Source organism: Enoplosus armatus, chromosome 14 (assembly GCF_043641665.1).
Source record: "Enoplosus armatus isolate fEnoArm2 chromosome 14, fEnoArm2.hap1, whole genome shotgun sequence".
Lineage (NCBI taxonomy): Eukaryota > Metazoa > Chordata > Actinopteri > Centrarchiformes > Enoplosidae > Enoplosus > Enoplosus armatus.
Genome location: NC_092193.1, coordinates 19086729 through 19112079, shown reverse-complemented (window position 1 = coordinate 19112079; position 25351 = coordinate 19086729). Strand labels below are relative to the sequence as shown.

Genomic DNA, 25351 nt, shown 5'->3' with positions numbered 1-25351 from the left:
ACAATATATGTTGTGTATATACTATGCAGTAGTTCCCAGAAGACTAGCATGTTACATAATAAACCTCCCCTGACACCAGAAATAAGCACAGACTCCTGTTTTCAGGAAAAGAAAGCACACCAAGCACGGAGCGCAACACTTAAATGAAACATCCTCAGGTTACAAACACAGCAAGTGACACACTTCACTATTTATACCACATCACTTGTGTTTCTACTTTTTATATAACAGGTGATATAGTCTATATACCCTTATTGTTCCTTCCATTTAAATCACCAGAGAGTACCATACTTTTATTTAAAAACCATAAAAATTGATGAAAATGTCAGTTCCAACACATGTGATTAAACATTACACATGATTAAAACAGGAAAATACAAAATGGTTCCTTATCAAATGAATTATGTTTCAGATAACAACGATCATTTAACAATCTCATGATCAGGATCATTTCAAATGATTTGCATCTAACAACCTCAGGATAATATAGTAAATCTATTTTTCTAATTCTTTGTCTCCACTTATTTTTACTCTTTTTGTAAAATTGTCTACATCCATGACTTTGAAATGTTCTGCCCATTGATTTATATGGATTTTGTAAATGTAAGAGAACTGTATCGGTGAGCTGTTGAAGGAACCATAAGGGTTTAAAGAGTGTGCCACCTGTTGATTAATACTTAGGAACACAGAATAGACCTTCAGACCTTTCACAGTAGGGATTTTGACTTGTCATAGCAGGAAAAGCACTGGCGTAACTAATAACGTGAGTTATCTCTGTACCATTTAGCTGTGCCAGTCAAATCCATGAGCCAGAACGCAGGCCATAGTAAATTTGCAATAACATAACATGTCAAACTGTGAGTCATTCCAGGAACAAGCGATTCTTTTAAGTATTGTACCCATGCCTGCACCCACACTGGTGTTTTAATTATTCTGGCAGAGACGTTCTCTGCTCAGGTTGAAGTTGCTGGAAGTGACGTGATGTCACACAACAACATGCACTCATAAGAATAGGCCCTTTTTCACAGCAGACATGTTGACGTTTTGATCATGCATTCGTTCATTGCAATCATTGATCAGTTTTGGTCAAACTGGGCCATCTTGTGGTGATAGATGACAATGTTTCACTATCATGCAAATAAAACCCAACAGTCTTTATTAACTTTTTCCCTCGATTTTAACAAAATGGAATTGTTCAAACGTTTTAATACACACCGTGCTTATCCATCCAAGCAAACGACAATACATATTAATGCAACAAAAAAAACGTATAGCCGTGCTTGAAATAAAACTTTATTTCAAGTTAAATGTTTGAAATGAACACCTCTGAATAAAAACCCTATCATGAGAAAAGGCATTACATTCTGCCTGCTGCACTGAAGACACACAGCAGGTTTTGGTGACAGGCAGGGTAAGACTGACCCATATTCCCTGCTGGGCCTACTGCCTTTCTTAGTGAACTGAGGGCCTGGATCATGTGAAAGAGCACGGAGGGAAGATATGCCGAAATGTCACACCTACAGTAATCTCCCGTGGACTATATGGTGGTGGAGTTAAGCTGTCGTTGTCTGGACGGTTGACCTACATTCAAATTTTCCAACATCATAAGAGATCACAATACATTCTCATTCAACATTAGAATAGACTATGCTATACATTGTGACTTGTATCTTTGCTTAGTGACAATACAGCGAATATACATTACAATCACAGGACCCTATGTTTATTTTCTTCATTGCACTCCATACTTGGCTCCCTGACTTCACGTTTTTAACCCTTTCAGTATGGTTAAACATTTTGATGATTAGGATCTGAGGCATCTATGGCAACATGAAGACCATCTGAATCTGACCATCTGACTAAAAATAATCATATTGATGATGATTTTGAAAAAAAATCTGAAACGAACACAGGAGACAACCACACAGAGCAAAGTAGTTGATTCTTTACAATTCTGCACGTCCTTATATATATTATTATGTATGGCATCATAAAATATTTGTCAGGCCTGTCATTTGCTAAACAATCTTTTGTTCAGATAAAATACAAATACAAAAATGCACCATCGGTGGGTTTGTGCCAAAGGACGTGGCGATTATCTACAGCAAGTGCACTTGAGGATATTTCACAGTTCAAAACATTGCCTCGCTTCTGACAAAACGAAAGCAAAACACACAGGCTTGTGAACATTATAGGTGCTGACTGACAGTCCGGTTCGGTGCAGCTCACAAGGCAGAGGATGGGTCAATGTGAGGGGGCTGTTGACCATGAAGTCTGTGAAAGTCACTGTTTCTGTCTGCTTATTCTGCTTTTTCTTTGTCACCGTCTACTGGCTTCGTCGGCTCTGGATCGTCCAGCAGGGCTTGTTTTCTCTCCCTTTCTTTCACCAGCTGCACACCACAGTAGGTCACAAGTAACACTGAGAGGGTGGACAGAGGAAAACCTGGGAGAAAAACACCAAGAGGGGAAGAAAGAGGAAGAGAAGGGGAAAATGGAGAAGAAATAAGAACAGAAAAGTATGACTTTAAAGGGATGCAGCTTTCACTGTGCTGTGCATGTGATATCTGGAGGATGGCTCCCCTGTTGCTCTCGCTTTCACTGGAACTGACTGAAAAGCCTTACTTTCATTTTATATGACATACCATGGTTGTTACCCACCTTTGAAAATCAGTCGTCTTCCCACCAGTTTGGCAAACTCCAAACTGTTCAGGGAGAGAACATTGTAGAGGACAATGGCCCAGAAGTTGGCAGCATTGAACACACCCCGGATCCTGCGTGACATGGCTTCACCCATTGCACCCTAGATACATTAGAAATAGGTACATTAAGGGATATGGAACTTAATTCAATGTACTGATTGTGGGTTAAGAGAGTTGATGAGAGTGATTTTTTTTATCTTAATGTTTCTCACCTCTATGGTAGAAAATGGTGGAAGGGAGAAGAACTTGGCCACCCACAGCTCAAAGTTGAGGCCAAAGCAGTTGAAAAAGGACCAGATGTAAACCAGCTGACATGGGCCCAGCCACAAGGTGGTGATGGCGAAGGTGCAGAAGGTCGCCAGGAGCTCCTTGAAGATTTTATCGTGATCCCCACCAATAAAGTCGTAAACATACCTGCAAAATTACAACCATAATCCAACTTGACGGAGAGTCAAAATCATCTTCTATACACTGTAGGTTCTGTCATTTAAACCCATGATTTTCTAATCAGACACTCACTTGCACAGCCAGTCATTGATGCCTCTGTCAAAGTGCCTAAAAGAGAGAAAACCTTCCATGTAAACATTTTACACAATCTCAAGGTTCAGCTTGGTCAGCAAAAACACTACACCATTTATTACTTGCACGCAACTCGTTCAAGTTTTACATACGTCTCAGCGAAGACATAGAGCATGGTGATACACTTGGGAGGCTGAGGAGGGTCCAGGTGGTCCAGCGTAGCCACCGTGTTGATGATACCAAACATCATGGCTGCTTTCACCCAGTCGTACACCAGGTTGGAATAAGCCAGACCAGCTGCAAAGGTACACATGGAAACAAAGCAGGTTTCCTACAGGTACATTGATGGTAGTTGTTGAGAAACATTAATATGTCAACTTCTACTAAAGTGGTAGATTTCCATGTTTGGACTGAGCACATGATTGGACTGTGCAACAACACTGAAAATAGAGTAAAAATGATGCATAGACGTTAGCCCTTTAGTAAATATTGGAGGTGAGCCAGTCATAATGACCACAGCCACATGAAAACAGTGTGGAAAGTGTGATAAAATTGTCTTTGAAACTGTATGCATCTCTTTAAATGTAGGTTGTAGACTCTCCCAAGGATTCCTCTACCAAGTGCCTAAAAGAGAAGCTAACCCTGACAGAATTCCTTTGTCTGAGGTTAATCCAGTTTTAGTGGCATTAATGTTTTATATGCGTAATTTCCTCAATTCAAGGGGATACAGTGATAATCTGTATTTCTTATGGTTAAAAATTGAACAGTTGATACTGAAAGACACTGAATCATGCCAATGAATGTCAACTATCAGGATTTAAAGAATACAAGCATCAGTAGCAGATATACCAGACCTATTATTAATTCACATATGTAACTCACCCAGACACCAGTCAGAAAGCTTGGTGACCAGCTTCATGTCACTGGGGATTGTCAAGATGTAGAGGTAGTGGAAGAAGACGTCCACCAGCAGAATAGCAGCCAGATGCAGCAAGGCCTTGGTGGTGATGTTCCACATCTCCCTTTCCTTGCGGGTTAGCTGGGTGTTGTTCACCTGTGGAATTGTTTTGTGAACAAGCCATCGTTGTTTTGTCAAATAAAATGGCCAACCCAGCAATCATATGCATTAGAGATATTGTCTAGTCAGTAACAGTATTAAGTAGTGCTTAGATTTTTAACCAGGTTGGGCCCCAAAACCCCCCCACAGTAGATTAAAAGACAGCATTCAGAGTATGAAACTAAAATATAGCTATGAGGGGAAGGTAATTTCAGTGAAAGAGTAAAAGGCCTAAAATCTTTGTTTTCTGTCTCTCCCTATGGCTTTAGATTGAGTTATATAAACACACAGCATTATGTGTGGGTTTCACATGAGCCTTCAGGAGTCTTCGAGAACAATGTGCACTCATGAGTGATGGCTTAATAACTCCTGTCAAATTTCAGATGGCTGCTCACTTGTCAGTTTCAGTCTTTTTTTTAATCTCCAATCAGCCACCACTTTCAGCTGAATCTCAACTCCTCACCTGGGTGTGATACCGGTCGAAAGTCATGATAGGTCCAAAGAAGAAGAAAGGGAGGTAGAAGTTGTATCTCAGCAGGTCGGAGAATGTGTAGTTTCCGTCCTTCTTCTCACAGTTCTCCAATGCAAAGCTCATGCAGCGCATGATGCTGAAGCCACAGCCTCCGTAGAACAGGATGTCTTGCAGGTCAAAAGAGCCAGTCACCAGGGCTTCCTAAAGAAGGAGTCAAACATCATCATTTTGCATATGGACAACACCTCTAGACTCCCCAGTATTTGGCTTGACTGTTGCAACAATACACTTGCACTTTGTTCTCAATTGTGTTTTACTATTGTTATTATTATTACAATAGGAGGAGGAGTACAAGAAGTAATAAGAACATATCTAACACTAAAATCAATTCTATTACTTATATCATATTATAATAATACAATATTACTACTTATATTATCATTATTGGATTTTCAAATTACATACTACAGTATATTGTGGTACCACTGAAAATTCTTCTTACATATATTTCATAGAATAGATATTATAGAATAGGTATTTTATTGTATGGGTATAATATTGTATTGTATTATTGTGCAGTGTGTTACATACATATACTGCACATTTATACAGCTTATTTTATGTGTTTATATATACACTGTGTATATTTTTATGTATATTTGCTCATTTATTTACATAGTCTGAGGTACTGTCATCTATATAATGCATATAGCTGTTAATGTAATCTCATTAATGTCTTGTTTTATTTTTATCTATTTTATTCAAATTCAATTCAATTTTTTTTTTACCTCTTAGCATGTCTCTTGTGTTGCTGTAACATGTGAATTTCCCCTTGTGGCAATCAATAAAGTCCTGTCTTTTCACCTTCAGGCTGCTTTAATGCATTTGTTTACCAAAACTTAATCAATATTTTAAGGCTCTCTCTATTTCTACAATATAGATTTGAACTGAAAGTGCTGACGGTTGAGCAGCAGAGCTGTTACCTTACTGTTACTTTACTGCACTGTCCTTTTCACTGGTCTTCCTGCAAAAGCCATGCAGCGCCTTCAGCTCATTCCAAATACTGACTGAAAAGCAAATTAAATCACGCCGGCTCTCAAACATTTCCACTGGCTACCTGTTCATTACGGAACTGACTTAAAGATCCTTCTCCTGGTCAGACAGACATCTCTTTCAAATTCCCCACAGCTCAATATATATAGAAGGTGATGGCGCATTCAGTGTTTATGCACCTAAACCATGGAACCACCCACTCACCTGCCAGGAGTTATACGGCTCCAGCTTGATGGAGGCCAGCGTGGTCAGGCCGGCCGCAAAGCACATCCATTTGCTTTTGACCAGGGCGACGCTGTAGAGTATGATGCAGTGAGACAGAACCAGGGCCATGAAGGTCCAGCCCATGGTGATCAGGACTGCCAAACAACCGTACACACCAAAGATCAAGGATCTGTGCTGTGGGTAAAGAGGAGCCAGCGTCAGCGTGACGTCACGACACGATTTTTGTACAACTCATAATTGAATGCAAAACACACGTGAAGGGTAGTGGCGTTAGTACAATAACACTGTTGTATCTACAACAATGGATATACATTAGGATGGAAAGATTAAATGTCCATGTATCAGTGGTTTAAATGAAACACCGGACAAATGTTACAAAATGCACAAGTTTATTAATGTTACCTTACATCCATCTATACCAATCTTCATTGTAAGCAGGAAACAAGACAGAAAACATGTTTAAAACCTAATAAACTGTTTTAAATATGTCAAAATATTCACAGGAAAGAATCATTGGTACACCCAACACTCATGCTCATGCATCACGTCAATAATGTGTTGAAATAATTTGACCTTGGGGTACAAATATGTGACAAATTGTTTTTGCTCAAAAGAATAGAATTATTCTATTCATTGAACTAAATGATTTGTGCACAAAGGTCTACTGCTCACACCAGTACAATGTAGCTTTGCATTTAATGTGTTTATACCACATGTCAAATGAAATCTGGTGTGTGGCCTTTATTGGAGCAAAGCTTGTGTTCATTCACAAGGGCGAACACATGCACACAAATGTGCACATATGTATACATATACATATATATACACATAATAAGAGACATGCCATTGTACATGCATGCAATCAGATCACAGTGCTAGCTCAGGGACATTCACGCACAGGCACGCACCTTTGGAGCCACCAGGGTGAATATCTTGGCAAAGATAACGTGACCGATGAGAGCAAAGAGGATATGATTGCGGAATGTAGAGAACCACATCATCCATTCGAAGTCCGCAACATCCTGTGGCAAAGGAAGATGCATTAGCAACGCATGGCAACCACTCTCTTTTGACAACGTGCATCAGTAAATCCGATTATAGAACACAATGAGATACATGAAAGGATTATATGTGAGCAACTTACCATCTTCCTGCCAAAGTAATGCCATCCTGGTTTCACACTTTCTTTGAAGGCTTTTCTGTTCACATTCTCTGAATAAAGAAGATAATAAGCAGCATATTCACCAAACAAAATGTAGGAAATTGTGCATTGGAAATAGTGTTTAATCAATGAAGTATTATAAATTTAACTCATGGCAATATACGGTAATGCTTCTATGTTGAGTAGTGCTGAGTCCAGACTTTGTTTTTGGGGTCTATGTGAACTAAAATAATCATTCTGAGAAAAAAAAGTCCTGTAGGGGTCAAATTTTGAACAGCTTTGTGGCGTAATTGTTGGATTATTCACAGCGAATTTAAGGTGTGAGAGCGCATTCAGCCCATTTGATAACATCAAGCATTACATAATGTACTCATCGCGAAGCTTTCTATTTTTGAGGCTGACATCTACCCTCGGACGCTCATAATCTGGTTGTAGGAGATTAGTTCTCTTTGTAACCTGAATGAAACGCTGACACAGAAATGGTGAAAATAACAACACAAATAAGTGTGATAATAATCAGAATCGTGGCAGTGATGTTGAGACATTCAGTACACAGCAGCGTACCCCCCCCCCCCCCCCCCCCCCCCCACAGCAGCTCCTCCAGCTTTGCCTGATTACACTAATGGCCATGGAAAGGGATATCAAAATGTGAGGGTCAGTCGGGGAAAGCCTCTTACTTCTGGGAACTCAGCCAGGCTTCTATTACGAGTATACAGTGCTACTGTAGCGTGCAGACCTGAGCATCATAAATGCCCACAGATGACCATTTCAAGAGACAGAGAGCACCAAAGAAAAAAGAATCAGGGCAAAATGATGACTGACAACATGACTCTGCCCTGGCCAATCTGACTGCACAGACTGTGACAGACAGTGCCACTCACCAGATTACACTCAGTCCATTCAGATCAGTGTGTGAGGAGGATAGCTTATGCATTCTGCTGTCTGAATACATGCAAACAATTTGCAGTATTTTAGGATGAAAGGTTCAGGATTCAGTGTAACTGAGTCACAGTCTGAAATATCTCCCATCAGAAAAATAATTCAAAGTAATTAGAGCATCTTTAAATTGTCTTCATATTAATAGGAACATGCAGGAATTCCTTGGGGGGGGGGGGGGGTTCTCTTTTAATCTGCTACATGAACTTTGTTCTACACAATTTTAGGTTAAATAGAGCAGTGTTATAGGTGAGGGTCTTGTTTTTTGAAGCAGATTTTAATCATAAATTCCTGTTGTAAGTGTTTGTGTGTTTGTTTTTAGATCTATGTGGATTTAAAGTGTTGACTTGGGTGTTTTTCTAGTCCATTTGCTCTGACTTCAATAAATATAAAGAGATTCCAGTGATCCTCAATAAACTCCAGCACTGTGTTATTGACTTTTAACTCTCTCTGAGTTACATTGACTGTGTGTGTGTGGGGGGGGGGTGTGCTTTTAACATCTCTTGACATGTCGTGCACTCACCACTTGAAGCTTCAAATATCCAACTGCCTGCCCATATCATGGCCACGGCGAGCACTGCTGTGTAGAGATACAGCTCATATCTGGGGAGGGCAGCCTTGATCCCCATGGTGAATCTGCACACTGGAAGCCTAACGGGTTGAAAAGTAACCAGCCACAGAATATCAGACCTGACTGAAGGCAGACAGCGTGAGTGTGAAGGAAAAAACAGACACATCTAAAACCTGGATGATTGTGAAACGTCAGCACGATGGTTTAAGGGTTTAGAACGGTTTGTTGAAGCAGTGTTTTTTGGGGTGATGTTCAGGAGTCATTGATTGATTTCATATTGGTGTTAAAACATTCATAGACAGTTTTGTCTTAGAAACACTGTATGGGCTTTCCCCTCCAGATGTGACTAATAAGACAGAGCCTGAGAGGACTATCATTAATAGCACAACACGTAAAAGGTTTTGAGGCTTATAAACATCACTGTAGAAGTATGTAATTAAGCAATTAAGATGTGTATTTCTTAGAAACACTAAACCATTTTACAACACAGCCAAGTGGAATAACAACTTAATGCTTCTACTGAGGAAAAAAAAGAAGATAATGCATACAAACACACATTATGGTGGTTAAAGTAATATACCCTGCGCCAACACCAATCAACACTGGTTCTTCATGTCAGATACAGGCCAAGGTGTTTTAAAGAGGTGGCATTTTACTAATAAGCCTTTAGGATCGACAGGGCAGTGACTTAAATAGGACTGCAGAGCGGAATCAGCACCGTCAGCTGCGCAACCCTACCTCTCCTTCCTATTATAGCTCTTGCAGTTGGTCTGCTGTACAGCAGGGCAGCTGCAGTGCTATGTGATCTGAGAGGCGCTGGGGACTCACTCCACAGAATAATTAGCACTGACTGGAAAGACCAAGAATGGTGCATCAGAGTAAGAAAACAGATAAGACGAGAGTATAACGCATTGTTCCTGGTTTTATTTGTGTGTGTGTGTGTGTGTGTGTGTGTGTGTGTGTGTGTGTGTGTGTGCGTGCCACACTCATGTCGCGCACTTTGAGTTGAAGTTACAGGAGTTGGACTAACAAGTCCTACCCATGCCATGATGTAACCATGGCTAAGCAGGACCCCAGCAAAGCGTCCTGCATACAAATGCAGGACCACTGTTTCACTGCTCCATGCACACAGAGCCGGTAACACACAGGCCTTTTTTCATTGATTTTCATGCTTACTCTTATGTACAAATAACAGGGACTTGTTTTTACTAACCTTGTATCCGCTTCACACTGTCAAGATGAGGGGCAGCAGTGTGTACAGCCCGACACTTCACTATAGAAAACAAATGAAAGAAAAGGGGGTGGCGGAGGTTACAGCAGGTTTTCTAATTCATCCGTCTTGTTGGGGGGCTTGCCGCTGCCGCTGCCTGCGATCACCAGCCTCGGCCAGTCAGGATGATGCGGACTCAACGAAAGGAGGAGGAGGAGGAGGTGGAAGGAGGAGGAGGAGGAGGAGGAGGAGGGGGATATATTTATCCTTCACTACTGCACCGCAGTGAGGGGTGGTCCACACCGAGCCCATCAGACCTTACTGAAGCGCAAACACACTCTAGGACAATGGTTAAAAATGAGCAGCATCAGTACCATGATCAAAGCGATGCACCATCCATTTGAGGATTCTACAGTCAAAAAAATATAAAGGTTTAGACTGGAGGTGAAGTTTTTTGATGAAGTGTTTTTGCGTGTGTGCAGCTATATTCTTGGTGCCATCAGAACAGGCTACCACATTATAAAGTCACGAAAATATCTGAGGAATTTGGGGATTTTGATAGTTTTCAGTCACACGTCTCCCATAATAAAGTGACATGTTTTGAAGTCCATAATTAAAAGCAGTTCTGTGACCAAATAGCTTCTTACCAGCCTATACGGTACCACTCTCTATATTCGGCTACACAAAAATAAACCAAGTCATTTGGCTAGAAACCGGCTAAGGTACTCCAAATCCGATACTGCGACTGATGTGACTGAGTAGCTACAAATGCAGGCAGTGTACTGTATGTTGTCATTATGAATGCAGGGTATCCTCGAAGCATTTTTCTAATGTAGACACTAGGTGGCGCTCTCAGCCTGTTAAAATTAGCCACACACGGGGAAAGAATACACACCGAGGGTTTTTTGGATTAACGTCAACTATTTGCTTGGATTGTTGAACTGGCTGTTGCTAAACGGGGGGCATGTTAAAGCTATAGCCATGGGTTTTTGCCATATACAGTTACGCAAAGTGCATTGTGTTTGAATTCAGCCAAATAATAAAGAGCTATAATTTGTTGCGTGAGGCCAGCAGTAATTACAGAGGGAAGAAAGCTTGAGAGAGCCGCGTCCAGCCAGCTTCATAGGTTGAGCAACAATGTAGTGCGGCTGAGTTTGCGCTGCCTGCCTGAGAGAATCCATCACAGAAACAAACCGCCCCCTCCCACTCCGTGTGCCCCCGCTTCAGATGCAACTCAAAATACATAAAGCCTCCATGTTGCACAGGGAATGGAGGGCCAGTAGATATGAACTGTTTGCCTAAACGTGTTAGCTAACTTTAACGTTGAGCAACTTGCGTTTGATACATGTTTTTGGCCAAGAGCAATCATCCGACGGGCTTCCTTGTGTTTTCAACGTTGTTCCAGACACGGCCTCATCACATTTTGGATGATCGGAGCTTCACAGCTAACTCGCTAATCCAAGCTACTTGCTAACTTCGGCTCGTTAGCAATTCAACGTATGCTGTTTTTTTTGTGTTTTTTTTTAGCCACACACGCTGTTGGTGTTGCCCACAAGAAATACTCGTTTGCAGCAATGATATTTTGCGGAGAGCCATAAATGACAGCCATTCACTGGCTTCCATTCACTACCGTGCTAGCTGGCTGGCTACCACCGCTGCCACAACACTTCGCTTCGTACGGTTGCCTGGCTTTGTGGGCTGGCTGGTCATCCTCATCTTAAACAGCTAGCTAACGGTAGCTAGCAAACGAAGCAAGCGCGCTAGTACGAATAACATTGTGGGAAACAAAACAGGAATAACCACCCGGCTAAATGGACCACATGTCCATAATAACCCAAGTTTCCAACCCGAAGGAGGAGGAAATCATATCCTTTAACCAGGAAAAAGGTAATGAAAAGTCAACTAACGATAGAGAACTAATGCTAGCTGGCTAACTACTTTTCTCGACTGACGTTAGCTTTTAGCTCGCGCTTGCTGGCCGCTCTAGTATAGCAGTTGGGGGCACTGCTTGTCTGTTTGTGTTTGTCATACATAAACTGGAAACATAACTAACGTTTATTAACACGCTCTTTTGTAAGCAACAAGTTTATCAGAGGGGCCTTGTCCCGAAAAAGTTCACGAACTAGCTTAACGTTTGCTTGCTGCAGTATGAAGAGCGCTCCAGTGTCAAGACGTGTGGTTTTATCCCACTAATTTAGCTGTCTACACCTAGCTAAGCCAAATGATGGCAAATCTTCGCTTATAAATATCTATATTCTACGCTTTCATTTTGTGTGTGTGTTTTGCTTACATAGCTGGGCTAAATGATCTGATAGGTGACTCACTATATGAATCACGACCACAAGAAGCTAAAAAGTTCATGGTGGTTTGGTCTGTGGGGTAGCCAAAAGTTTTTTTGGGACGAAGCAAGCATGCGGACAGATGGGAACTGCCATCAGTAATGTTGTATATAAAATGTATAGTGAAGAAGAACAGCATTTTCTTCAAGAAATGAAACTGATGTGGCAAAGCCATCACGGTTGATATCACCTCGTAGGATGCACAGATTTACATTGCTACCTGTTTATCAGTTTTTGCCTATGTTGTAAACAGTGAAGCTGCCTTGTCTCCGATGAAGATTATCTTGTGTGTTTTCTGTGTTGTGTATTGTCCAGTGAAATTCACTACCAGTTAAAGTGGTATTTTCAAAATTTTATCTCCCGTAAAAATGGATTCCTGTCTTCAATAGTTTAGATTTAGATTTTCTTTTTCATTCTCACTTCCACATCTGTCATTGCTCTTTATTTCTCTGCTCGCCCTTTAGCATGTTCTGCTGTTGAATTCAAATCTCAAGACCATAGCTGCTAATGTCCATTCAGTCCCATTCCTGAGGCTGCACTGACACTTTCCGGGTCACCCAGGCCCATGGGACGTGTATCAATATCACATCTCAAACCTCACTTGTCAGATCATTAGTAATGTGAGAACTTAAGCCTTAAGTCAAGCAAGACAATGCATTCTCCTCTGAGGGTACAAAGGTACCCCCCCCAGTAACTACTATGGATTCTATGTGACTTGAAGGTGTGTACGTCATGTGAGATTATCATTGCAGGTACGTGGGAGTTATGGGAGAATATCATTGTAGGTTGGGATTTGTCCCACACAGTGTGTCACAGTGTATGTCAGTAAAAATATGAAGATTCCAATGCAGTGATGCACACTTTACAAACAGCTTGATATTATGTCCCAGTAAAATTATTATCAAGATAGTTATTCTGCTTGAAACATATCAGAAGGTGTTTTTAAGGGCTTGTTTTGATTTTATAAGTCATAACTTGGTGCTTGGAGGTTGTGTTATTGTGCTGGGAAAAAGTGACTGTGAAGTCATTTAGGGTCACTGGGTATGAGTAATGCTGAAATGATTAGTCAATTAAGTGGTTAGTTGATAGGAAAATTCATCTGCTAATCGTTAAAATGAAATTAAGTGAATGGTTCAAGTAACGGTTCCAGTAAAAATATAAGACAGTGCAGGCTATGGTTTCATACAAGCAGATGTTTTTTGCGCTCCTTTGTTTCTTTGTAAATTGAATTATTTCTTTTGGTTGTTGGGCAGAGTAACCAAATGTAAGGCATCATTTTGGGCTTGTTATGTGGATTTGTCTTGTTTATAGGCTACATGATTAATTGAAAGATTGGTAGTTTTATTTAGCAAATCTGTAGTGAAATATTTGTATTGTTCTCTTCAGCTCAGGATTTGTTGTTAAGGATGTACTGTAGGTCTTATAACTTTAATATAAGTCAAGTATCAGTAAATTATTTTTAAAAAATGTCACTTTGTAATAACAATTTAGCACATCTAAATCAGAGCTAATAGCCCTCTTTTCAAGTGGAGTTTCAGAGGAGTTTGAGTAGCACCATTCACACAGTGGGAATTCACTGTTGTGCATTAAGCTGCTGCATGAAAATCACACCAGATGTTGGTCTGAGTAAGAGTTGTCTGTTATGCAGGACACAGTTGAGTTAGAGGATGAAGTAGAGCAGTGATGTTGCTGTTTGTTTCCTACCTTTTACATTTTCTCTTAAGAATGAGTCATGCAGAATTCTTCCCTTAGGGCTAAGTTAAATATTACCATTATTATAGGAATAGTATGGCCATGTCTTTTCTTCCAGAACAGCACGGTTTGAGGTGCACAGTCATAAGCTGTGTCATGAACAGGAACTTAAAAAGATCCAGAAAGTTTCTTTATTGTTAACAGTAGATATATTTTTCTAGTATAGACTAACTTTATTCCCTGAGTTTATTGTACAGTTAGCTAATGGTTTGACTGTCCCTTGTCTATTGCAAATCACTTAACATGTAGCTCATCCCAGCAGCTGTCTTAGAGGAATTTGACAGGTAGTCTTCCATTGCTTGAACAGGCTCCAAACTGTCTGGACAAAAATTGACCACCTTTGCTCTCAGTGTTCCTCTACTGGCTGTCTTACAACATGTGCCTGCCTTTCACACTGATTCGGCTGCCAAGCAGCAGCCTAAATATAGACCCGCTGCCCTGTTGGCCAGAGCACCACTGACCTCGAGGCCAAGTATAACTACTTGCAAAGATGACAATGGTCATTTCTTTCATTCTCGCAGTCATAGTAGGCTTTAGTTTGGAAAGAATAACTTGATTTTTCAAAAGAAGAATAAGGGCTGGGGTTTTACTGGGTCTTTTTTTTCTTGTTAAGGATTTTGGAGGGTGTTGATGAAGGGGTGTTTCAACTATTTAAAGTAGCCACTCCACTCAGATTTCTGCACTAGAACCTCAATGCATTTGTGAGATGAATGGGTGGCTCTTATACGATCCCTTCGCCCTCCTTTATAGACATGGAATCCAAGACGTTTCTGAAGATTGATTTATGTGTGGTGGTACGCATTGAGCACTGCAGTTGTCCAATGACAGTCACTGTAATTTCAACCAGACAGGTTTTGTCAAATTTCAACCATATTGGACTAACTCTTAGCCTAACCCTATTTATTTTCTGGGGTTCCATATTAGTAATGTTTTTACCTCCATAAATATTAAGTATATTCAGAATTATTTTAAGAGTTGGACATGCAAATGAATAATCTGCAGCTGCTAAATAAGATCAACATGGATTACTCTGTCAAAATGAGCACAGGTTCAGTGGAACCTCAACTGAACTGCAAAAAACTAGATGTACTTATTATTGACATATAGAGTTATGTTAAGATCATCCGAGCACAGGTGAATCAGAATTCATTCCCCTTGGAAATCCTAAAAAAGAACATTTAGTTTAAATTTTTAATGAGATAAAAATATTGCTATTGCAATAGACATTACATGTTGTATTATTAAAAGGCTTGTTGCAGTTGGGATTATGACAAACATGGTGGCACGGTGGCTCAGTGGTTAGCATATCATATCACAGCAAGAAGATCCTGAGTTTGAATCCACGTCCAGTTGTGGCCTTTCTATGTGGAGTTTGCACGTTTACCTCAAGCATGTGTGTTTTTCCTCATACAGTCCGAATACATGCAGGTGTAGTAAATTGCTTACTTTTAAAGTGCCCATACATGTGAACATGATGTGAATAGAGATCTATTTCAGACCTGTGTGACTGCTGACATGTCAAAGGTATACTTCTCTGCCTCTTGCACAGTGTGTGCTGGGATAGTTTCCTGGCCCCTGAGCAGGAAAAGCAAGTATTGAAGTATAGATCAGTTACTTTGAAACTAAAGCCTACTTAAAAATACATTTATTTCTGCTTTCCAGTCATCTCCCAATTTGGAATTAATAACTTTTATTAATGGGGCTGTTTGCAAGTTTTAGTCTATGGTTAGTAGGTGAATCAAAAGACCTGTCAATTAATTTGGGAATAATAGCAGGTTCCAATCTTTTATTTTAGATTTTGGTGGTAGGACAAGCCTTTTGCTTAGATTTGGATTAAATATTACGCCTTTAAAGTTATTATAACTTAACATTGTTTGTTGAGGCAGAGATCCATTGGGTCCATGGTAGAAGTTAGAGCTTATCGCACTGATAGCTGCTTGTGTTGTTGCCAGAGTGTGTTCACAAACATTCCTCATGTTATGTTTTGAGGTTGTAAAAGTGGTTGCTTGTATTTGTTACTTTGTCAACAACGTGCGCATATTCTGTAGATTATTGTATTCTGTTTGATGACCAAACTTTTCCCAAACTATCGATAAACAGTGTCTTAGTCGTTTTGTCTCCACTTCTTCATGCTCCTTTTCTTTATTCTTTTCTATATATATATTTTCAGATTGAGTTACATTGTTTTCTGTAGATTAAAGAAGTAAAGGTATTTGATTAGCATACTTATTCTTGACATATAGAGTATACATGTGGAAAGTTAGTCCACTGAGATATGTGTAGTATTACTTAGACAAAATGATCAGTGCACCACCTACAGTAGACCAAATACAAAGCTTTAAGAATGCACTGGACTGCTTACAGCATGTAGTGTGGGAGTGATTAAGCTCTCACTGTGCTGAGTCCAGGACACAACATACTAGAGAGAGAGGTGGCTTTTCTTGGTCAGATCCCGACTGGAAGTTGTTGTCAAACCTACTGATTAAAGATTCATAGTGTACGTGGACCACCTAGTGTTGGATATACTGTACCTGAAAGGCATAAGACCAAGAGGAATATATTGCTGTGTTCAATAAATGGTTAATGGTTTTTGGCAATGAAACCTTGTTGATTGTGTTGTGGGAAATATGTATAAATGAACTTGTAGTCCTCAGTGTTTTCTGAGGGTCTTTGTGCAGGAATCGGCCGGTTGTAGTGATGAGTCAAAGGAAGCTGACAACTGCCTCACTGTCCCAGTTTTACAGTAATACAGAGCTGAAATGACAAGGCAAAGTCTAGTTTAATAAAGGAAGCCGTGTGGTCCTGATTAGGCTATTTTTAAATTTAAACCAAGCTTATTGTGTCAGATATGATCATCTTGCAGCGGTGTTCTCTAACTAAAGCTAGGGGATCATAGAGGACAATTTGGTTAGTTTTCCTTTATTGTTAGAATTGCTGAAAGAAAGCAGTCTGTAATTTCATGTTGTGGTGATATCTCCAAACAAATCTCTAAATCAGTTTATTAGTTTGGTATTTGGTGGTTGCCACAGTGTTGTGTAAAGGTTTGCTATTTTCCAGTGGATTGGGTCAGATGGTGGCCTTTACACTCTGGAAACATTGGGCAGTAGCAGGAATTTCTCATGCCATCCTGTTTCATTGCTCTTCTCTGCCCTTGCAGTATGCCCCTTTTTGTTTTGGACACTAAGAAAATGGGAAAGCATTTTCTTGCGGGATTTCTTTTACTTAGATTACTTACATTTAGTGACAGGCATGGCCTGTCTCTTCATGGACCTGGTTTCACTGTTTCAAAGCTGTTAATTTGACATGTATACATGAGTCGGAGACAATATAAATGAACTAAAAATGTTGTATCAACAGATGACTATACCAAAAAACAATTATAAATAATCTAGTTTTTCTGCACATGAGTAATGCGTGATAGTTTTGTTAAATATTGTAGTAAACTAACAATAATAAAACAAAAAACAATATAGTCAGTAATAGCTAGATACAGTTTCACTTGTACTACTCCATTATCACTGCTTGACTGAGCCAATTCCATGTGTTTTGGTTTTAAGTTACTTAAAATAGTCTCTGAATGTTTTAATGTTATTTCCTTCTTGATGGATGCATATTGTACTTAACTTGTCTTGGGGTGAAGGAGCTTGTGTCACTGATAAGATATAGTGTGAATACCCAGCATGGCGTGCCCTAGCTTGAAAGGCAGTAATTAATGTGACTGGAAGCTAGCGAGAGAGGAAAATGACAGAGAGATCGGGGAAGGCAGAAGGTGTCTCATGTAGCCGTGACAGGCTGTTACTGTCAGTGTCTGATACCTTTCCTGCACTAACGAATATTTTTAAGTAGTCTTCTTAAAATAATAGTGTAGAAACTCCACATTAAGCCCTTTTATGACATGAGATGAGGCTCTGGCTGCTTTTGTGGCCTCAAGATACTATGGTATATAGGCCTGTTTTGTTGGACAAAATGCTTGAATAAACTGAATTGATGTATTAATAGTTTCTGGTTATTTGTAAGGATTGTCTAAAAGTTTGTTGTTCCTACTGATACACTGTGTGCTAGCTTGTTTTTATGACAAGTCATTTGATATTTTGTTTCATGCACAGTGTTTCCTCTGACAAATGTCTGGTGGGTATTTGTTTAAGGTCAGGATCACAAAGTGGCACAATATCAAGATGCCAAAAGACATGACATAATGCTATTTGCTCTTCACTGGTCTTCAGTTGCAAATGCATTCTGGTTGTGTGAGCAGGGGGGGGGGGACTAATGGGTGGAGAGGAATGCAGCCTTGTATAGGCTCTGCGGGGTCTGAGGGCCTCCCACCTCCTCCTTTCCGTCGTCTCTTGTGCTTGTCCAGGCTGCTTCAGTCACTCACCTGCCAGCTGAAACATGGGAGGGAGGGAAGCGTAAGCAAGCGTTCAAAATGGAGACTCCTAGGCCAATCAGGTGAAGGGATCCACGGCAGGGTAAAAAGGAGGAGGGAGGAGTGTGTAGCCTCCAACTTGTCACTATTAATAAAAGCTCAGTGTCTGATTTAGGCCCCGCTCCGTGGTCCTGGAATGAGAGGCGATTTGCAATCAGAGCAGGGCGCGCTCTGAACTGTCGCTATGTGTGACTGATGAAGTCATCCGGCCAGCCAAGTTATTTTCTGATCAGTGGTTCTGCCAGGCCGGGTCAACAAAACCAACACTAATGCCATTTAATCACACTGCCAAGGTCTCACCTATTGTTGTGATTCAGTGCAGCTCACACCACTGTGGTCACTTGGGAGAACTGTAGTGACCATATAAACACTTGTTCCCAGTTATTCCAGCATCATCCACAGCTCAGCATGCAAATCACCAAACGTAAATGCTTCCCAGCTTCAGCTTGCTACATTTTTTTTATGACAGAACGTTGATTTGCATATCCACTTGTTCACCCTCTGCTCTCCCACCCCTTCCTGTTGTTTTGACAGCGTCCCAGTCGAACAGCAGCCTAAAGAAGCAGAGGAGCCGGAGCATCTTCAGCACGTTCTTCTGCTGCTTCCGCAACTACAATGTGGAGCCGCCAGCCACCAACTCCAACACCAGCTCCTTGCCTCCACCTGTTGAGGAGAATGGATCACCTCCCAAGGTGAGCTACTTCTCCACTAAACACATATGTTTTTTCTTTATCTTGGTGGACCCCTTTTGTCTTTTTTTTGTGTTCTTTTTCCTACCCCTCACCCTGTGTTTTGTATGTGTGTGTCTATCTCTCTTGTGTTGTAGTGTGACCAGGTCGAGGTCATCCCTGTCCCTAGTGTATGTATTGCCTTTTTTTCCCTCCTTTTCCTTTGCATGCAGGCTGAGTGGGCTGGTGCTGGTGCTGGCACATCCTGTCTGTGTGGGCTCCAGTGCTCCTCAGAGAGCTTTTGCTCTGCTACCATACTGCGGTTCATTTTCAGCCCATCGTAGCGCTGGCTGTGTTTATGCACCTGTGGGTTTAAATGGTGCCTCAGTGCCTGATCTGCATGAGTGACACTTGGTGGGTTGTATACTTTCAGAAATACTGTGACACTAACTGTCTAACAAGTTGAGCATAAAATCGCCTCAGGTGCTTTCATGCCACAAGTAAATCCATTTGTTGTGCTACTTATCTGTGCAATTGAATAATATTAGTGATAGTTAAGCTCCACTGTAGCTCCTAGTCTTTGTTTGCTTCCTCAACTAAGAGTTGAAACTAATTCATCCCGTCATTCAAGGAAGGAATTATATGTGATCTGATTAGATCCATCAAACGTGAATGGATTTTTAGTACAGCACTGTTCCTGCACTGTGACATGAATTTGAATCAAACTAATTTTGAAGCTTTAAGTTTGAGTGATTTCAGTGAAACTAAGACTGCTCTACAGCAGCAACAGCTAACCTTTGCATGGCCTTTGTCTGTGAGAATGTGATGAAAAGTTTTATTTAATCTCCATAGATTTCACAAAAATCTAAGGACATTTAAGATGGCGTTACTTTCTCTGAGTAGGAGGCTGTATCGGGGGGATGTCCGGTGTTGAGGGACTGGGTCCATTAAATGCATAATTCTAGACATGGCTCTATCTCAGCTGCATTGTCACCCATGGAGATGCTCTTCCTAATATGGTGTTGGCTTTTCTGCTCAGCCATTAATTAATGCAAAGTATATGTCTTCTATCTTCTCTCTCTGTCTGTCTCTCTCAGATACTCTCACTTTCTCTCTCCATATATCTGACATTATATGCCTTGTCCCCCCCACACCCCAGCCACCAGCCAAATACCTCCTACCAGAGATGATAATATCTGACTATGGCAAAAAGTGTGTGGTGATTGACTTGGATGAAACGCTTGTCCACAGCTCATTCAAGGTAAGAAGAGGCTGAAGCTCATATTGAGGTTTACTACTGATGTTGTGCAATTGTCAGCTGTCAGTGTGAGCTGGCTAAGGCCTTCTATGTTAGAAAGAAACAGCAAGCCTGACCATCTAAATCTTTGCTTAAAAGTGCAATTTGTAAATAAAAAATAAATCAGAACCCTGATAACACGTGCATTTTACTTGAGCATTTTCCTACATCACTGTAGAGCAGTGTATATATATATATATATACACACCTTGCAATGAGAGTAATGCATATTTTGTATCTGGTGTTATCTTTATCTTTATATCCAAAACTCAGCCAATAACCTGCAGGAAGTGAAAGTTGGGTTAAATCCATTAGATCACAGTGTAAACAAAGCCAGGAGAGGAGCAGGTGGTGGAGGATGTGCTGTAGTAAGACCAGCAGCAATATTCCATCTTTATTGTGCATTTAGAGTAAAAGCAGGATGGTTATAGGACAGTCTGAAGTGCAGTAGTAGTAAGCTACGGTGGCGGTTTTTGTTCCAATCCAGAATATGATGTGTGTGTAGACCTCATTCTGCTCCTCTTCCTCCGTCCAATTCCTGTTTGAGGACGACCACCTCGCTGTCTGTTGAGTGGATAGAAGGAAGGGGGACAATGGAATAAAGAGACTGATCATTTTCTTCTTCCTGCAAGATATTTGACTATCTGTGAAATGCAAAGTGTTAAGTGTTCCTAGCAGGACCTCTGCTGATTAGTTGTGGTACTACACCAGCAGTTGGCATGACACTGATTCGCTGTTGTGTTTCTTTTCACAGCCCATCAGCAATGCTGATTTCATTGTTCCAGTGGAGATCGACGGTACCGTTCATCAGGTATTGTACACACACACACAATAAAAATACATTTTTATTGTGTGTGCCTCTTTTATTAGGGGCATGAGTTCCATTCTATTCCTATATGAAGATCCTGAAGAGACTGGCTGTGATCCAGTTCAAGTAATCCAGGATAGGCTGTGTGTATCCTGGTTGGCCTATTCATGATTACTTGCACTGGGTGGCAGCCGCTGGGCGAAGAGAGGAGGGGATCTAAACTGTGAGTGAGAATCAGGTCTTTTAGAGAGGGCGGTCACCAAACTGCAATCCTGCAAGTGTTGTTATGCGTGACATCATACTGTCTCAACACTGCTATAAATCACACTGTGAAGGTTTTAGTAAACTGTTTTTATCTAATCTGGCCATAAAACTGTGCTGTGTCCTGCAGGTGTATGTGCTGAAACGACCCCATGTGGACGAGTTCCTTCAAAAGATGGGCGAGCTCTTTGAATGTGTGCTCTTTACAGCCAGTCTTGCCAAGGTGCGTTTCGGCCTGAACACGTTTTCTGCTCTGACGTGTGTTTTGGTTACAAGCCAGTGACAGCCATGGAGCAACATTTTCTATTTCCTTGTTCTGCTCCGTATTTCTCATCTGCTCTCGCTGTCTGAATGGTTCACACTTCCTCTGCTTCACTCTCCATCTGTGTCTTTTGCATCTTAGCCAATAATGCATGGGTAAGTTTAATGAATGAGACAGAAATAACCCAGTTTCTGTAGTATCAGATGTTCCTCGTGCTGAGTTAAAAGCTAGGTGTCAGTGGTGCTTGTTGTGTCATAGAGTAGTATTTCCTGAGGTGTCTCTCCTCTTAGGTAAACACAACTGGGATCGATGACCTGCTTTGCTTGCTTTTGGAATAATAGTGTAGCATTTGCAAGTTGTCCACGCTCTAGTTGAGGCATGTGAGCATAAATATTTGCATCACATTGTGTTTTCACAACATACTGTTAGATTTAAGATGTGCATTTTTCGTAGCAGTGAAATTCAGGAAACGTCTAATATTTGCTTGGTAACATTTCCCTGTGTTTGTTTGTCTTGGACAGTATGCAGACCCTGTGGCAGACCTGCTGGACCAGTGGGGCGTGTTTCGAGCGCGACTCTTTAGGGAATCTTGCGTTTTTCACAGAGGGAACTATGTCAAAGACCTCAGCCGGCTGGGACGAGAGCTCAGCAACGTCATCATTGTCGACAATTCACCCGCCTCTTACATTTTCCACCCAGAAAATGCTGTGAGTTCCTAAACCACTAATATATTTGTCACAGAAGCACCTTCCGTTATACTTTTGCTTTGCCACCAAGGTTTCCAGTGTTTATCTTGATATAGTCCATTATCTTTGTGCTTTTCCTAACATGACTTCATAAATCTACCAAAAAATGCAGTCAAATTAGTTGTCAAATTGTCTAACGACAATAAGGAAAACATTTTATATGTAGGTAAATCAAGGTACTAAAAATAATTTTGTTTGTCTCCCAAGGTCCCAGTCCAATCCTGGTTTGACGATATGAATGACACAGAGCTCCTGGACCTGCTGCCTTTCTTTGAGGGACTCAGCAAAGAAGAAGAGGTTTACGGAGTCCTGCAGAATCTGAGAGGCAGGTAGCAGGACAACACCGCAGCACCGCCTGTGCTCTCCACCTCCTCTCTGTCGATCTCTGCCCCTTCCTACAATCACGTCTCCCAGACTCAGGCAGATCCTCCCACACGCGCCCCTCTTGTCTCTGCCCCAAGGGGGACGCCTTGGAGTCTCACTGTGGAAACCTTCATGTAACCCGCCTCCGCTCTCATCTCCTGGTGACTTGGCTGCCTTCTGAGTGCCATCCGAAAAAACAAAACAAAACAAAACACTAAATATCCCAGGAGCACTGTGTTTCACAAAAATCACACCAGAAAGTGTACAGAGCGTCCTAAGTTGATACTATTGGGGACAAAATGCTAAGAGGAATGAACTCTGGTCTTTATTTTCAAACCAACAAAGTTTTACTCTTCGGTGAAGTGCTTGTTTTAAAACCAAAAAAGAAAAAAAAAAAAAAAAAAAAACAACTTTTTTTCTGAAACTTCTTTTGTGGTACCACACAAAAGTCTGAAAAGATTTTGTCCTCGTATTGTTGCTATGCAGGCAGTTTCTGGTAGTAGAAAGGACTGTGATTCTCTTTTCTTACTGAATGAAGTGCCTTGTGTGAATGTTGTTTATATGGGGGAGAGATTTTGTACATGGCATATTACCAGAGTACTTCAGTCTTTACACACACGATATGCTTTAAAGTGGACACCGAAGTATCTTGATATAAAAGTTTCTTTCTTTTGGATCATCAAACGCTGAGTAAATGTCTCCATGGTATTCTGTCTTTTCCCCAGTATGCTTGTGCCATTATATAGATGTGACTTTGTTTCTTTCTGCTTTCATTATATGTAGAAATAGTTCATTTTGTTTTAGGCAAAGGAGTACGTTTGCAATTGTGAACCTTACGCCCCCACCTGCAAGTACAGTAGTTCTTTGCTAGTTTGATCTGAAAGCTCACATAAGATTGTGCCATTTATTTTCTGTCTCTCTCATATTACCCCCCCCCCCACCCATCTTGTTTTATTATTTGCCAAATAAGGAAATTCTTTTTTTAACAGGCTTCATATCTTTAACGGGTTCAACTATAACAGTTAAACCGTTAGTAGTTAGTATAGCATTATAGGTTTTATTCTTTTGACAAATAGTTGTCAAATACATGTGTATGTTTTTAATGTTATGAGGTCCTTGTTTGTCATGTTGTGCTTATCATATGGCTAACTTTTAGTCCACTTTTTTTTCTTTTCTTTTTTTGTGGCACACATAAGTGGTGCAGCTTCACCATTAGGGGATGATCTTTCTCCAGAATTGTACACAGTTGCAAAGGTATCCCTTTTTGTTGTTTCAAAGGGTCTTGGATCTTACGGTAAATGGGTCGAGTGCCATGTTTTTATTTTTTCATGAGGTTAGTGTCTTTAGGGAATAGGATAGTGTCGGATCGAGTCTGGGCAGTGTTCAAATCACACCATTCTCCCCTGATTTACAGCTCTGGTGTAAAACCAGCGGAGACGATGTGTGGCGTTTACCTTCCCAGACTCTTTTTAACTGCTCTTCACCTCAGTGCCTACGTTTGAGAGGAGCCACGCAAACTGAATGCTGCAACGTTAGCAACCATGGCAATAACCTTTTTTTGGTGAGTTTGTTTTGGCGTCTAGAGCACTTGACTAGCTAGTAGAGGTTTGGTTGACTTTAAAGGCCGGCCAGGTTATCAATAACTTTCAGTGTTCATAATAGAACATTCATTTTTCACATTGTTTGATTCGAAAAACTGGACTTACATATATAGTTTAGTCATTTTAGAATAAAAATTAGAATGTCAAAATATTTTTTTTTTTTCTTCAAAATTCAAATACTGAAACAACTTGAATGTTGCTTGGTTCATTTCAGCCAAGTGGCCTCGTATAGTGAACTACATTGCCATAGTTATCAGCTTTTGTTGTGGAAGAAAGTAAATAAAGGACACCTTCCAAACCTACAGATGGGTGCTCAGTCCTGGTCCACCCAGACCGCCTCCAAATGCTAGGGGCCAGCTCTAAATGGAACACTATTAGGGCACTGCAACAGGACTGTGAAGAACCTCATCATGGCATTGATGCCTTACTGCCTGTGGAGGCACGAAGCAATGTTTTTTTTCATTAATTCCGAGGTTACATCCACACGTTTTAGCATTGTCTCATTAGCATTTTCTTATGGAGTGTGAAAACGGCTTGGCCATATATGTAGACCATATATGGTCAGGGGAATTAACATAGTGAAACAATAAAATGAAGCAAGTGAGCATAAAACAGCTCTGTGGTGCCATCAAGGGATTGTACGCTCCAACAAACCTCATTTGCTTCATTGCTTTGTTTATGGGTCATGGTGTTATATTAAAAAGACCTACACTACTTCATAATTTCCAACATTTCTTTTCAAGCTGCTCCTTCAGGCGAATTGAAATACTTTCTCTCTTTAGCATAAGCATTTGTGTTGGTGGTGAGTGTCCAGCACATGATGATGGTTTCAGTGCAATGTTCTTTTTTTATGAAGCGTTTGGTCGACTCTTCTCAACCTCTCAATGATTACCTTTCTCTGAAAACGTTGTTTGTATCATTGTGATA

The 25351-nt window shown here is 40.7% G+C and overlaps 2 protein-coding genes across 3 annotated transcripts; one reads left to right on the top strand and one right to left on the bottom strand.

Annotated features, from left to right (window-relative positions):
- Positions 1-2300: 2300 nt before the first annotated feature.
- hhatla (hedgehog acyltransferase like, a) lies at positions 2301-8752 on the bottom strand. Its single transcript, XM_070919472.1, has 11 exons — positions 8647-8752; positions 7170-7237; positions 6934-7047; positions 6005-6199; positions 4739-4948; positions 4101-4272; positions 3371-3515; positions 3219-3254; positions 2912-3113; positions 2659-2800; positions 2301-2443 (listed from the first exon to the last, which is right to left on the bottom strand). Exons 1-11 carry the CDS (start codon positions 8750-8752, stop codon positions 2301-2303), a joined length of 1533 nt encoding a protein of 510 aa, XP_070775573.1.
- A 2901-nt stretch (positions 8753-11653) lies between these two features.
- On the top strand, positions 11654-23428 carry LOC139296375 (CTD small phosphatase-like protein). Of its 2 annotated transcripts, XM_070918761.1 has the most exons (8): positions 11654-11791; positions 18953-19110; positions 19245-19277; positions 20246-20347; positions 21138-21194; positions 21583-21675; positions 22236-22421; positions 22668-23428. In XM_070918761.1, exons 1-8 carry the CDS (start codon positions 11716-11718, stop codon positions 22791-22793), a joined length of 831 nt encoding a protein of 276 aa, XP_070774862.1. In that variant the 5' UTR covers positions 11654-11715; the 3' UTR covers positions 22794-23428. The 2 variants fall into 2 exon arrangements, with proteins under 2 accessions (XP_070774862.1, XP_070774863.1); XM_070918762.1 differs by lacking the exon at positions 19245-19277.
- Positions 23429-25351: the final 1923 nt, after the last annotated feature.

Bases quoted from the DNA above. Each gene is read 5' to 3' on its own strand.
- hhatla (XM_070919472.1), bottom strand. From the start codon at position 8,752: ATGGGGATCAAGGCTGCCCTCCCCAGATATGAGCTGTATCTCTACACA. The intron at 6,200-6,933 runs GTGCGTGCCTGT...CTTTACCCACAG, and splicing joins TCACCCTGGTGGCTCCAAAG to CACAGATCCTTGATCTTTGG. The intron at 3,114-3,218 runs GTGAGTGTCTGA...GTAATTTTGCAG, and splicing joins ATCAATGACTGGCTGTGCAA to GTATGTTTACGACTTTATTG.
- LOC139296375 (XM_070918761.1), top strand. From the start codon at position 11,716: ATGGACCACATGTCCATAATAACCCAAGTTTCCAACCCGAAGGAGGAG. The intron at 19,278-20,245 runs GTATGTATTGCC...CCCACACCCCAG, and splicing joins AGGTCATCCCTGTCCCTAGT to CCACCAGCCAAATACCTCCT. The intron at 22,422-22,667 runs GTGAGTTCCTAA...TTGTCTCCCAAG, and splicing joins TTTTCCACCCAGAAAATGCT to GTCCCAGTCCAATCCTGGTT.